Consider the following 16,019-nt stretch of genomic DNA (forward strand, 5'->3'; position numbering starts at 1 on the left):
GTGTGCACACTACTGCTGTTACCTCATTACACTGCAGGCACAGCACCACTCCAGTGTATTATTATGTCACTGTATTCTGATAGTACTATTGCAATTCTCTGTGTGTGACACCCCACAGCCCACTGACACCCAGAGCTGTGCACACTACTGCTGTTACCTCATTACACTGCAGGCACAGAACCACTCCAGTGTATTATTATGTCACTGTATTCTGATAGTACTATTGTATCTCTCTGTGTGTGACACCCCACAGCCCACTGACACCCAGAGCTGTGTGCACACTACTGCTGTTACCTCATTACACTGCAGGCACAGCACCACTCCAGTGTATTATTATGTCACTGTATTCTGATAGTACTATTGCAATTCTCTGTGTGTGACACCCCACAGCCCACTGACACCCAGAGCTGTGCACACTACTGCTGTTACCTCATTACACTGCAGGCACAGAACCACTCCAGTGTATTATTATGTCACTGTATTCTGATAGTACTATTGTATCTCTCTGTGTGTGACACCCCACAGCCCACTGACACCCAGAGCTGTGTGCACACTACTGCTGTTACCTCATTACACTGCAGGCACAGAACCACTCCAGTGTATTATTATGTCACTGTATTCTGATAGTACTATTGTATCTCTCTGTGTGTGACACCCCACAGCCCACTGACACCCAGAGCTGTGTGCACACTACTGCTGTTACCTCATTACACTGCAGGCACAGAACCACTCCAGTGTATTATTATGTCACTGTATTCTGATAGTACTATTGTATCTCTCTGTGTGTGACACCCCACAGCCCACTGACACCCAGAGCTGTGTGCACACTACTGCTGTTACCTCATTACACTGCAGGCACAGAACCACCCCAGTGTATTATTATGTCACTGTATGCTGATAGTACTATTGTATCTCTCTGTGTGACACTCCACAGCCCACTGACACCCAGAGCTGTGTGCACACTACTGCTGTTACCTCATTACACTGCAGGCACAGAACCACTCCAGTGCATTATTATGTCCCTGTACTCTGATAGTACTATTGTATCTCTCTGTGTGACTCTCCACAGCCCACTGACACCCAGAGCTGTGTGCACACTACTGCTGTTACCTCATTACACTGCAGGCACAGAACCACTCCAGTGTATTATTATGTCACTGTACTCTGATAGTACTATTGTATCTCTCTGTGTGACACTCCACAGCCCACTGACACCCAGAGCTGTGTGCACACTACTGCTGTTACCTCATTACACTGCAGGCACAGCACCACTCCAGTGTATTATTATGTCACTGTATTCTGATAGTACTATTGTATCTCTCTGTGTGTGACACCCCACAGCCCACTGACACCCAGAGCTGTGTGCACACTACTGCTGTTACCTCATTACACTGCAGGCACAGAACCACTCCAGTGTATTATTATGTCACTGTATTCTGATAGTACTATTGTATCTCTCTGTGTGACACCCCACAGCCCACTGACACCCAGAGCTGTGCACACTACTGCTGTTACCTCATTACACTGCAGGCACAGTACCACTCCAGTGTATTATTATGTCACTGTATTCTGATAGTACTATTGTATCTCTCTGTGTGAGACACTCCACAGCCCACTGACACCCAGAGCTGTGTGCACACTACTGCTGTTACCTCATTACACTGCAGGCACAGAACCCCTCCAGCGTATTATTATGTCACTGTATTCTGATAGTACTATTGTATCTCTCTGTGTGACACCCCACAGCCCACTGACACCCAGAGCTGTGTGCACACTACTGCTGTTACCTCATTACACTGCAGGCACAGAACCACTCCAGTGTATTATTATGTCACTGTACTCTGATAGTACTATTGTATCTCTCTGTGTGCGACACCCCACAGCCCACTGACACCCAGAGCTGTGTGCACACTACTGCTGTTACCTCATTACACTGCAGGCACAGAACCACTCCAGTGTATTATTATGTCACTGTACTCTGATAGTACTATTGTATCTCTCTGTGTGTGACACTCCACAGCCCACTGACCCCCAGAGCTGTGTGCACACTACTGCTGTTACCTCATTACACTGCAGGCACAGAACCACTCCAGTGTATTATTATGTCACTGTACTCTGATAGTACTATTGTATCTCTCTGTGTGACACTCCACAGCCCACTGACACCCAGAGCTGTGCACAGTACTGCTGTTACCTCATTACACTGCAGGCACAGAACCACTCCAGTGTATTATTATGTCACTGTACTCTGATAGTACTATTGTATCTCTCTGTGTGACACCCCACAGCCCACTGACACCCAGAGCTGTGTGCACACTACTACTGCTGTTACCTCATTATACTGCAGGCACAGAACCACTCCAGTGTATTATTATGTCACTGTACTCTGATAGTACTATTGTATCTCTCTGTGTGTGACACTCCACAGCCCACTGACACCCAGAGCTGTGTGCACACTACTGCTGTTACCTCATTACACTGCAGGCACAGAACCACTCCAGTGTATTATTATATCACTGTATTCTGATAGTACTATTGTATCTCTCTGTGTGTGACACTCCACAGCCCACTGACACCCAGAGCTGTGTGCACACTACTGCTGTTACCTCATTACACTGCAGGCACAGAACCACTCCAGTGTATTATTATGTCACTGTATTCTGATAGTACTATTGTATCTCTCTGTGTGACACCCCACAGCCCACTGACACCCAGAGCTGTGTGCACACTACTGCTGTTACCTCATTACACTGCAGGCACAGAACCACTCCAGTGTATTATTATGTCACTGTATTCTGATAGTACTATTGTATCTCTCTGTGTGACACCCCACAGCCCACTGACACCCAGAGCTGTGTGCACACTACTGCTGTTACCTCATTACACTGCAGGCACAGAACCACTCCAGTGTATTATTATGTCACTGTACTCTGATAGTACTATTGTATCTCTCTGTGTGCGACACCCCACAGCCCACTGACACCCAGAGCTGTGTGCACACTACTGCTGTTACCTCATTACACTGCAGGCACAGAACCACTCCAGTGTATTATTATGTCACTGTACTCTGATAGTACTATTGTATCTCTCTGTGTGTGACACTCCACAGCCCACTGACCCCCAGAGCTGTGTGCACACTACTGCTGTTACCTCATTACACTGCAGGCACAGAACCACTCCAGTGTATTATTATGTCACTGTACTCTGATAGTACTATTGTATCTCTCTGTGTGCGACACCCCACAGCCCACTGACCCCCAGAGCTGTGTGCACACTACTGCTGTTACCTCATTACACTGCAGGCACAGAACCACTCCAGTGTATTATTATGTCACTGTACTCTGATAGTACTATTGTATCTCTCTGTGTGACACTCCACAGCCCACTGACACCCAGAGCTGTGCACAGTACTGCTGTTACCTCATTACACTGCAGGCACAGAACCACTCCAGTGTATTATTATGTCACTGTACTCTGATAGTACTATTGTATCTCTCTGTGTGACACTCCACAGCCCACTGACCCCCAGAGCTGTGTGCACACTACTGCTGTTACCTCATTACACTGCAGGCACAGAACCACTCCAGTGTATTATTATGTCACTGTACTCTGATAGTACTATTGTATCTCTCTGTGTGACACTCCACAGCCCACTGACACCCAGAGCTGTGCACACTACTGCTGTTACCTCATTACACTGCAGGCACAGAACCACTCCAGTGCATTATTATGTCACTGTACTCTGATAGTACTATTGTATCTCTCTGTGTGACACCCCACAGCCCACTGACACCCAGAGCTGTGTGCACACTACTACTGCTGTTACCTCATTATACTGCAGGCACAGAACCACTCCAGTGTATTATTATGTCACTGTACTCTGATAGTACTATTGTATCTCTCTGTGTGTGACACTCCACAGCCCACTGACACCCAGAGCTGTGTGCACACTACTGCTGTTACCTCATTACACTGCAGGCACAGAACCACTCCAGTGTATTATTATATCACTGTATTCTGATAGTACTATTGTATCTCTCTGTGTGTGACACTCCACAGCCCACTGACACCCAGAGCTGTGTGCACACTACTGCTGTTACCTCATTACACTGCAGGCACAGAACCACTCCAGTGTATTATTATGTCACTGTATTCTGATAGTACTATTGTATCTCTCTGTGTGACACCCCACAGCCCACTGACACCCAGAGCTGTGTGCACACTACTGCTGTTACCTCATTACACTGCAGGCACAGAACCACTCCAGTGTATTATTATGTCACTGTATTCTGATAGTACTATTGTATCTCTCTGTGTGTGACACCCCACAGCCCACTGACACCCAGAGCTGTGTGCACACTACTGCTGTTACCTCATTACACTGCAGGCACAGGACCACTCCAGTGTATTATTATGTCACTGTACTCTGATAGTACTATTGTATCTCTGTGTGTGACACCCCACAGCCCACTGACACCCAGAGCTGTGCACACTACTGCTGTTACCTCATTACACTGCAGACACAGAACCACTCCAGTGTATTATTATGTCACTGTATTCTGATAGTACTATTGTATCTCTCTGTGTGACACCCCACAGCCCACTGACACCCAGAGCTGTGTGCACACTACTGCTGTTACCTCATTACACTGCAGGCACAGAACCACTCCAGCGTATTATTATGTCACTGTACTCTGATAGTACTATTGTATCTCTCTGTGTGACACCCCACAGCCCACTGACACCCAGAGCTGTGTGCACACTACTGCTGTTACCTCATTACACTGCAGGCACAGAACCACTCCAGTGTATTATTATGTCACTGTACTCTGATAGCACTATTGTATCTCTCTGTGAGACACTCCACAGCCCACTGACACCCAGAGCTGTGTGCACACTACTGCTGTTACCTCATTACACTGCAGGCACAGAACCACTCCAGTGTATTATTATGTCACTGTACTCTGATAGTACTATTGTATCTCTCTGTGTGACACCCCACAGCCCACTGACACCCAGAGCTGTGCACACTACTGCTGTTACCTCATTACACTGCAGGCACAGCACCACTCCAGTGTATTATTATGTCACTGTACTCTGATAGTACTATTGTATCTCTCTCTGTGTGACACCCCACAGCCCACTGACCCCCAGAGCTGTGTGCACACTACTGCTGTTACCTCATTACACTGCAGGCACAGAACCCCTCCAGTGTATTATTATGTCACTGTACTCTGATAGCACTATTGTATCTCTCTGTGTGACACTCCACAGCCCACTGACACCCAGAGCTGTGTGCACACTACTGCTGTTACCTCATTACACTGCAGGCACAGAACCACTCCAGTGTATTATTATGTCACTGTACTCTGATAGCACTATTGTATCTCTCTGTGTGACACTCCACAGCCCACTGACACCCAGAGCTGTGTGCACACTACTGCTGTTACCTCATTACACTGCAGGCACAGAACCACTCCAGTGTATTATTATGTCACTGTACTCTGATAGCACTATTGTATCTCTCTGTGTGACACTCCACAGCCCACTGACACCCAGAGCTGTGCGCACACTACTGCTGTTACCTCATTACACTGCAGGCACAGAACCACTCCAGTGTATTATTATATCACTGTACTCTGATAGTACTATTGTATCTCTCTGTGTGACACCCCACAGCCCACTGACACCCAGAGCTGTGTGCACACTACTGCTGTTACCTCATTACACTGCAGGCACAGAACCACTCCAGTGTATTATTATGTCACTGTATTCTGATAGTACTATTGTATCTCTGTGTGACACCCCACAGCCCACTGACACCCAGAGCTGTGTGCACACTACTGCTGTTATCTCATTACACTGCAGGCACAGAACCCCTCCAGTGTATTATTATGTCACTGTATTCTGATAGTACTATTGTATCTCTCTGTGTGACACCCCACAGCCCACTGACACCCAGAGCTGTGTGCACACTACTGCTGTTACCTCATTACACTGCAGGCACAGAATCACTCCAGTGTATTATTATGTCACTGTACTCTGATAGTACTATTGTATCTCTGTGTGTGTGACACCCCACAGCCCACTGACACCCAGAGCTGTGCATAGAGTGATTTCTGCCCTTTAGGGATTAAAACCTGAGTTTACATCACCTCTGTAATTTTTGGTGAAAGACCCCTTGAAACAACTTTTTCATCACTTTTGTGGTTAGAAACAGTCTTTGTAGGTTTTAAATTTCGCCTGCCCATTGAAATCTATGGTGGTTCGCCAGATTCGCCTGTTCGCAAACATTTGTGGAAGTTCACATTCGCCGTTCGCGAACAGAAAATTCTATGATCATGACATCTCTAGCAGGAAACACATTGAAAGATTGCAAACCTTTTAAAATTACGAAAAAAGGAAAAATAGAGTTCTGTTTACTAGCAGTAAGTAATGACACTCCCTGGATACGACCTGCTGATAGAATTAACCGTCTGTTTGCTCTTCTGATAGATCTGATTGATGTCTGCCCAAAATTCAATTCATCGATTTGTATGTATGCCAAGCCCGGGCCTCCCCAGTGCCACAACGACAGCATGTGCACCGCCCCCAACAAATGCTGCTGCATCAACTGTGGCCTTCAGTGCGTGGCCCCACAAATAGGTACCACCCTCTGCAAACTCTGACCACACCCACCTGTGTGAAGTGTAAACAAATGAGTGACTGTCTCTCTTTATCCACCTCTGTCTCTCTGTAGTGAAACCCGGCCGCTGCCCCAATATAAAGGCAAAGTGTAACCCGGAGCTCGTGAGGAATTGCACCAGAGACATCCAATGCCCCGGGGGGCAGAAGTGCTGCAACATATGTGGCCAGACGTGCTGGGAGCCGGAGCCAGGTAAGACTACTCCACACTACTGTCCTCTTCAATCAACCACAGCTGGCTATAGACCTGACCTGTAGATAGTAAGCAAGCCATTGCTAGCCTACCTGCTGACATCCTTCTGAATGAGGGCTAATGTTAACTACAGGTGATAATTGTACCTTGAAGGATACTGGAATTAAATAAAAATATTTAGAGTGGCCATTCCTGGGGCTTCTTCGGGGCCCACATGACCTCTTTCGCCACTCGGAATTACTGGCCTCATCTTCATCTTGGCGATTTGCCCCATTTTTTAAGCTTTAACTGAACACGGTCAGAGTAAAGGGGGAGGCTCTGGCCTCTACATGCATCCTCTTTGGTTGCGCACCTCCAGGGCTGTGCACCGTGGCCAGGAGCATGTCCAGGACGCTCCCTGGTGAGTTCCAGCACACAGTCGGGGCAGTGCCATGACAAGGTCCTCCAGCACCCAAGGCTGAGACACCAAAGTGCGCCCCTCCATCCCTCCCACCCCAGCCATCACACACTGGTTGCTATTAGACTAAGAGGCACCCCAGGGCCCACCTAAATCTCTAGTTATCTGGCTGCAGTCACTGCCATGTATTCCCTTTTCTTATCTCTCTGCTTCTAACACAATAGGGGAATGATAGCTGAGTGAGTTGTGTGCCCCTCCTACACTGCGCCCTGAGGCTGGAGCCTCTCTTGCCTCTGCCTCGGCCCAGTACCCCCTCCTACACTGCGCCCTGAGGCTGGAGCCTCTCTCGCCTCTGCCCGACCCTGGTCGGGGGGGGGGGGGGGGGCGCACGCATGAAGAGGGTGCTTAGAGTGGGCAGAGCATGCAAGTTTTAGGGATCAATCAGGGGCAAAACTCCCATATGGAGGAGAGATCAGCAATGATGGGGAGGGGGCACAGTTTATGGGGGCAATGAAGAGGCCTCAGGTATGGCAACAGCCTGGTACACACTTTCAATAAGGATTGGCCAATCACTGACCACTTTGACCACATCCATGTAGTATGATGGTTTACCTGCACGATCTACTCATAGTATTCAATATCTCTGGACTCTCACACAAAATTGAGGTGGTAACATTTGACAGTGATTGGCAAATCATAATTGAAAGTGTGTACCAGGCCCATGTATGTCTTTCAGATGTGTTTTAACAATCTGCCTCCTCACTAAACATACACAGGTGGATATAGGAGGCGTGGTTAATGTGCTCTGACTTCATGCGATGAAACACACATCAAAGATGTCATCATAGCAAACAAGAGTCCCAGCGAAAAGACTTCAAGGGGAATACTCAACACATAAACGGATGACAGTCATTAAAACGTCAAAACAGATTCTGATAACCCGTACACACCTTCACTCCTGACTGAGCAATTTTACCACCTGCCTGTAGTCTGAGGATCACTGTAAATTACTCCATACGATTCACACCATCTAAAACCTTTGACTTTCCCACAGATGAACTTTTAAGATGCTGTAACTTTTTAAAGAAAAGTCTAATAAAGAACCGATTTTAGATGGTGTGAATCATATGGAGTAATTTACAGTGTCTTGTAACTCCAAAGCACACCACCAGTTACAGCACACCTTTTATTGTGCCAATATCCACAGAATTCCAACAATCGTTTCGGGGGCCACGCAGGGTCCCCTTTATCAAGGCATGTGGATAAAGGGGACCCTGCGTGGCCCCCGAAACGATTGTTGGAATTCTGTGGATATTGGCACAATAAAAGGTGTGCTGTAACTGGTGGTGTGCTGGTGAGATCTTGTGGATTTACTTGAAGTGTGGTACTGCCTATGCCACTTCACCAAGCAGCCCGAGAATTTGATGTCGGATGGTGTGCCTGTTTCATCTTGAAAGATTTGTAACTCCAAAGGGGATTCCTGCACATCTATGACCATTGGTACGGTGGCAATTACGTTATACTCTAGTATGAGGATCAACAGATTTTAAATACTATGAGCAGATTAAGTAAGCAAAGCCTCATACTACTCAAAGGTGATAATATTGGTCAGTAATTTGCCTGTTTCTGCCCGGTTTCGAACCGGGGACCTTTCGCGTGTGAGGCGAACGTGATAACCACTACACTACAGAAACCAGACACTTCTTGCTTGTCCTGGAGCCCCGAAAGAGGAAAAGTAGAGCTTTTCGTGAATGTCATTAAGCCAGACAGGTAAAGACTCATGCATGTGTAAGTGGAGCCTGCGTGAAAAGGAAAGAAGACCAGAGAAAAAGCCATGTTTCTGCCCAGTTTCGAACTGGGGACCTTTCGCGTGTTAGGCGAACGTGATAACCACTACACTACAGAAACCACCTACACTTCTCAGGGTGTACCCACAAGCGGCTCATTTTACCCAAGCAAAGCTTGTTTTAACCACGTGCAGCTCATTTTAACCACACGCAACAACTAGGATCCACATCTGTCCTGATCAAGCTAACACGCTACTTTGGACTAACTCCAGCTCTTTTGCTTGGAGACAACTGGATCAAGAGGAGTAGGCAGACTAATGTGAGTTTTGTCAAGGTGCAGCTAGCGTTGGAGGCCAAAAATCTTCTTTAGAAAGGAGGGGAATAGACCACTTTATGGAACAAAAAGCATCGCTGTTTCTGCCCAGTTTCGAGCTGGGGACCTTTTGCTTGTAAAGCAAACGTGATAACCACTACACTACAGAAACCTCCAGCAGAAGCTGTATGCAATTGCCATCATGTTGATAAATTTGCCAAAAATGTATTGAAATTACGATTGATGGGGCCTGTTGTGCTATAGATTGGTGATATGTTTGTGCAGGTAAGTATCTAACACTGCGATGTATTGTGTGTAAATACAGGAGTATGGTGATCTGCCCGATAGAAGGGCACGCATCAGAGCAGTTGGTCCCAATGGCTAGAAGGGTCAATACAGGTTGTCCTCTACAGCACTTACAAACAGGTTCAGTTCCGGGAGACTGTTTGTTTGTAAGCAGGGATGGTCAGAAATTTCCAATTCCACAGAAATTCTGATTTACTTACTTTAGCTACTGCTGCTTGGCATTCTAGACAATTACTTAACTTGTTATCAACTAGTATTCCTAAGTCCCTCTACAAGTCTGATGTTCCCAGCTGTATGACATTTATTTTATATAATTATCTACCATTAGCATATATATATATATATATATATATATATATATATATATATATATATATATATATATATATATATATGTACATACAGTGGGTTGCAAAAGTATTCGGCCCCCTTGAAGTTTTCCACATTTTGTCATATTGTTGCCACAAACATGAATCAATTTTATTGGAATTCCACATGAAAGACCAATACCAAGTGGTGTACATGTGAGAAGTGGAACGAAAATCAAACATGATTCCAATTTTTTTTTACAAATAAATAACTGCAAAGTGGGGTGTGCGTAATTATTCAGCCCCGTTTGATCTGAGTGCAGTCAGTTGCCTATATACATTGCCTGATGAGTGCTAATGACTAAATAGAGTGCACCTGTGTGTAATCTAATGTCAGTACAAATACAGCTGCTCTGTGAGGGCCTCAGAGGTTGTCTAAGAGAATATTGGGAGCAACAACACCGTGAAGTCCAAAGAACACACCAGACAGGTCAGGGATAAAGTTATTGAGAAATTTAAAGCAGACTTAGGCTACAAAAAGATTTCCAAAGCCTTGAACATCCCACGGAGCACTTTTCAAGCGATCATTCAGAAATGGAAGGAGTATGGCACAACTGTAAACCGACCAAGACAAGGCCATCCACCTAAACTCACAGGCCGAACAAGGAGAGCGCTGATCAGAAATGCAGTCAAGAGGCCCATGGTGACTCTGGAAGAGCTGCAGAGATCTACAGCTCAGGTGGGGGAATCTGTCCATAGGACAACTATTAGTCATGCACTGTACAAAGTTGGCCTTTATGGAAGAGTGGCAAGAAGAAAGGCATTGTTAACAGAAAGCATAAGAAGTCCCGTTTGCAGTTTGCCACAAGTCATCTGGGGGACACAGCAAACATGTGGAAGAAGGTGCTCTGGTCAGATGAGACCAAAATGGAACTTTTTGGCCAAAATGCAAAACGCTATGTGTGGCAGAAAACTAACACTGCACATCACTCTGAACACACCATCCCCACTGTCAAATATGGTAGTGGCAGCATCATGCTCTGGGGGTGCATCTCTTCAGCAGGGACAGGGAAGCTGGTCAGAGTTGATGGGAAGATGGATGGAGCCAAATACAGGTCAATCTTGTAAGAAAACCTCTTGGAGTCTGCAAAAGACTTGAGACTGGGGCGGAGGTTCACCTTCCAGCAGGACAATGACCCTAAACATAAAGCCAGGGCAACAATGGAATGGTTTAAAACAAAACATATCCATGTGTTAAAATAGCCCAGTCAAAGTGCAGATCTAAATCCAATCGAGAATCTGTGGCAAGATCTGAAAACTGCTGTTCACAAACGCTGTCCATCTAATCTGACTGAGCTGGAGCTGTTTTGCAAAGAAGAATGGGCAAGGATTTCAGTCTCTAGATGTGCAAAACTGATAGAGACATACCCTAAAAGACTGGCAGCTGTAATTGCAGCAAAAGGTGGTTCTACAAAGTATTGACTCAGGGGGCTGAATAATTACGCACGCCCTACTTTGCAGTTATTTATTTGTAAAAAATGTTTGGAATCATGTATGATTTTCGTTCCACTTCTCACGTGTACAGCACTTCGTATTGGTCTTTCATGCGGAATTCCAATAAAATTGATTCATGTTTGTGGCAGTAATGTGACAAAATGTGGAAAACTTCAAGGGGGCCGAATACTTTTGCAAACCACTGTGTATATATATTTCACCTGCCAGGTGCCTGCCCATATGGCCATGTTGTCAAAGTCCTGTTGTACTAGGTCATTGTCAGTCTTAGATAGCTAGAATATGGCTGATCCAAGGATGTGTGTGTTGATCCAGGGATTTAATCTGATTGCCATCTGGAGTCGGGAAGTAATTTTTTTCCCTTTTTAAGCTGCGTACACACACTCTATGGCAATAGACGGGTCCGTCAACCCCCCCCCCCCCCCGCCGGGCGGACGTTCCAGCGACAGCAATGCGTGTGTACAGTCTGTCAGGCAGACTGATAACGCTGTTTCTGAACGATCCACTCAGTGGATCGTTCAGAAACAGCCTTATCAGTCTGCCGATAGTGCGTACACACATGCTACTGTCGCTGGAACGCCCGCCCAGTGGGAGGGTCTGACGGACCCGTCCATTGCCGTAGAGCGTGTGTACGCAGCTTTAGAGCTAATTGGACCATGCCTTGTAAGGGGTTTTGCCTTCCTCTGGATCAGCAGGGATATTTGGGGGTGCAGGCTGGTGGTGTACCTTTGATAAAGATTTCTTGATGAATTCGATGGACAACCATGTAACTACTGCATATTATAAGATCCTTTACAAATGTTAAGAACGTGTGGTTTTGCGCATCTCTGCATGAAGGCAGCACACAGAGTTCTTACTTCTGTCTCTCGCTGTATGTGGGGCAGCCAGTAGAGTTGTTTCCCGACAACGCAGCACCCCATCAGGAAAAACATGGCTGCTGAACACCCGGGGCTGAGACTCTCCAAGAAGATGCACACATTCCACATATGACTTCACCAGGCAGCTATTAAAGGTGCAGTGTCTATCCACTGGCTTCATGTGTGTTACAGACAAGATAATATGACAATACACTTAACCCTTTCACCACCAACGTAGCTGAAATCTTCGTCCTGCACATGGCTGTGAGAGGATGTAGATTTCACAATCGCTCCCATCGTCGCTCTGGTACCGCTACGTCTCGCTCGCTCAGATGTCATAGTGACACCGGAGCTCTGTGCGCACGTCAGGAGCGATCTCATTGGCTCCTGACCCTGTGATCACCGTGAGCCAATCACAGCTCGAATTCAGAAAAAAAAGGCTCCAGTCCTTAAAGAAAATAAAAAAGTTCCCCTGTGGGGGTACTCACCTCGGGAGGGGGAAGCCTCAGGGTCCCAATGAGGCTTCCCCCTCCCCTGTAGCTGCAGGCAGTCCAGCGCTGGCTCCCCCGAATCCTTCCCCGACAAGCTGTGATATATTTACGTCTCTGGGATCCAGCGCAGGCGCAGTAGCGGCTCTTTATTCGGGGGAGGTGGAAATACTGTAACCTGATGGTATGCGCGCTCTACTACACATGCACAAAGGACTCGCACCTGCGCAGTACAGCAAATACGATCAGGTTTGGCTATTTCCGCCTTACCCGAATGAGGAGGGGCTGGTGTGTCTGCGCAGGATCGCCGTAGGTAAATATTTACCTCGCCGCTCTTCGGGGTGCTGCAGCGCTGGATAGCCGGGACATCAGAAGATGGGGGAAGCCTTGTTAGCATCCAGAGTTTTCCCCTCCCAAGGTAAGTATCCTCCAGAGTTTTCCCCTCCCAAGGTAAGTATCCTCCAGAGTTTTCCCCTCCCGAGGTAAGTATCCTCCAGAGTTTTCCCCTCCCGAGGTAAGTATCCTCCAGAGTTTTCCCCTCCCGAGGTAAGTATCCTCCAGAGTTTTCCCCTCCCGAGGTAAGTATCCTCCAGAGTTTTCCCCTCCCGAGGAGGGTATCCTCCAGAGTTTTCCCCTCCCGAGGTAAGTATCCTCCAGAGTTTTCCCCTCCCGAGGTAAGTATCCTCCAGAGTTTTCCCCTCCCGAGGTAAGTATCCTCCAGAGTTTTCCCCTCCCGAGGTAAGTATCCTCCAGAGTTTTCCCCTCCCAAGGTAAGTATCCTCCAGAGTTTCCCCTCCCAAGGTAAGTATCCTCCAGAGTTTTCCCCTCCCAAGGTAAGTATCCTCCAGAGTTTTCCCCTCCCAAGGTAAGTATCCTCCAGAGTTTTTTTTTTTTTTTTTTTAATTACAGATTTTCTTTAAAAGAGCCACGCCGTGAGGAAGGTGTTAAAATAGTGGTGGTATTATCATTATAAAATAAAGAAATGTATAAAACACAACTGTTGAGGGATGTGTTTTCTCTCTCCCCACACAGAACCGCAGGGATTTTGTCCCCCCGGTAAGACCAGCGCCCTCCAGTGTCCATCTGTGAAGTGCAGCCGGGACTCGGACTGTAAGCCGGATAAGAAGTGCTGCCTTTCCGGAGAGGGACAGAAGTGTGTGCCGCCAATCGCAGGTAACCCGAGAGAGGAGGGCGGGGGGATATCTCACCTGCTGTAGCTATGCCAGACACTAGAGGGCACTGGAGTACCCACTACTATTATCTGCCAGCAGGCTTGCTCATCATAAGTAGACACAGTGGTTACTCGTGATTCAAATGAGCTGTAATTGGTGCAGGTGTGAGGCTGGATGCGGTGGGGTTAATTACCCATAATGCCACCGTCCACCCTGCGTTTCAACAAGCTTGCAAGGGTCCTATTAGTCACATTGCAAGCCTCGCTGTAACGATCGGTGTCAGCACACAGAGAGAATCTGATTATTGGTGACCTGCAGTATCACCAAGAATACAGATATATACCCGATTATTGATGATCTGCAGAATCACCAATAATACAAGTATAACTAACCTCTGGACACCTTATAGTGTGAGTGTTTGGTGCAACAGTATGAGACTGGCCCACCTGAGGAGCAGGTGACCCTAGACCGTATAACTAATATCTCCTAGTCAGGGTTGGAGATAACCAGAGAGCCAGTGATTCCCTGAACTGCTGGGAGTCCGACTCTACTGCAGTCAAAGGACTCCTATGGGATAGAGTCCCTAACTGGATTGCAGAGAGGTCCCTCTGAGGGACAGGGAAACCCTGCAACTACTGGACACCCCACCGGGGGGGGGGGGTGTCACAGGTAGAAGGGTCGGCCAGGCCAGGTCAGCAACACACGAGCAGATAAGGTACAGAGACAGAAGGCTGATTCGGTAACCAGGGACAGGCAGGGTTGGCAACAGGTAATCAGATATGCGAAGGTACCGAATCAGAGAGCAGGAGCAGGGTCAAGAAGGCAATAGGTCATAACAGATATCAAGCAGAAGCCTAGTCTAGAGTGTAAGGTCCGTGGTCTCAACACCCAGGAGCTGGTCTAAAGAATGACACAGCAATGACACAGTATCCCTAATCTTGCGTGCGAGGTCTGTGGTCTCAACACCCTGGAACTGGTCTAAAGTATAACACAGTAATAACACAGTATCCCTAGTCTTGGGTGTGAGGTCCATGGTCTCTACACCCTGGAACTAGTCTAAAGTATAACACAGTAATAACACAGTATCCCTAGTCTTGGGTGTGAGGTCCGTGGTCTCTACACCCTGGAACTGGTCTAAAGTATAATACAGCAATAACACAGTAATCTGGCTAAGTGTGAATTCCCCGGTCCACCTGGTTCTAACACACTATGAGATCTGACTATGGTCTGAGTGCTAACACATAAGCATTCGCAACGGCAGACAACCAGCCACTGACAGACGAGAAGTATATATTGCAGAGCGCTTCTCAGCGCCACCCAGTCCCATTCAACCAATCACCTGCTGCACTGGGATCAGCTGATCCCTCTCCTATTGGTATAAAGGGCCTGCCTGTTAGCGCGCACGCGCGTAGCTCTCCATCTGTGTGCACTAGAAGGCTCAGACAAACCAGACGCATGCCGCTGCGGAGAACCCACCGGACTGAATGCGGATTCAGCCGCCCCGCTGTCAGTCCGCGCGGCGGTGTCTCCGCAATCCATTACACTCGCTATGGAGCACTTCCTCTTTCCGGCTTGAAGGAGGAAGTGTGCCATAATGAGGCTTGCAACGCGACCAGTAGGACACTTGCAAGCCCTTTGAAATGCAGGGCAGATGGTGGCATTATGGGTAATTAACCCTGCAGCATCCAGCCGCACCAATTACAGCTCATTTGAATCATGAGTAACCACTGTGGTTACTCGTGATGAGCAAGCCCGTCTGCCTGGGCCATATACAGAGGCTGCTGTGACCTCTCCCACCTCCATTGGTTGCCCTCCACCTACAGAACAGGAACAGAGCTTTCTGGGTTGGTGACTGGCAGTGGTGGGCCTCTTGTCTGAATGGTCCAGCTGGTCGGCTCACAGGTCTTGCTGGGCATGCTAGGCCGGTTACTGGCCTGCTCTTTAGTCTGGGTCTGGCTGGACTCGCTGGCCAAGCTAAACTTGCCTTCTTAGACCGCAATTT

At 47.4% G+C, this 16,019-nt stretch overlaps 1 protein-coding gene and 3 non-coding genes across 4 annotated transcripts in view; 1 reads left to right on the plus strand and 3 right to left on the minus strand.

The window, feature by feature from the left end:
- Positions 1 to 16,019, plus strand: part of LOC137571127 (uncharacterized) — a 178,181-nt gene that overhangs the window by 150,251 nt on the left and 11,911 nt on the right. Inside the window, exons 8-10 of the mRNA XM_068279852.1 lie at positions 6,496 to 6,645; positions 6,740 to 6,877; positions 13,878 to 14,018. Of these exons, the coding sequence (XP_068135953.1) occupies positions 6,496 to 6,645; positions 6,740 to 6,877; positions 13,878 to 14,018 (429 nt within the window). The remainder of the gene's footprint in view (positions 1 to 6,495; positions 6,646 to 6,739; positions 6,878 to 13,877; positions 14,019 to 16,019) is intronic.
- On the minus strand, positions 8,896 to 8,968 carry TRNAV-CAC (transfer RNA valine (anticodon CAC)). The gene has a single exon. It is a non-coding gene; the product is annotated as a tRNA-Val (tRNA).
- TRNAV-AAC (transfer RNA valine (anticodon AAC)) lies at positions 9,110 to 9,182 on the minus strand. The gene has a single exon. It is a non-coding gene; the product is annotated as a tRNA-Val (tRNA).
- On the minus strand, positions 9,474 to 9,546 carry TRNAV-UAC (transfer RNA valine (anticodon UAC)). Its single transcript has one exon. It is a non-coding gene; the product is annotated as a tRNA-Val (tRNA).

This window comes from Hyperolius riggenbachi, chromosome 4 (assembly GCF_040937935.1).
Source record: "Hyperolius riggenbachi isolate aHypRig1 chromosome 4, aHypRig1.pri, whole genome shotgun sequence".
Lineage (NCBI taxonomy): Eukaryota > Metazoa > Chordata > Amphibia > Anura > Hyperoliidae > Hyperolius > Hyperolius riggenbachi.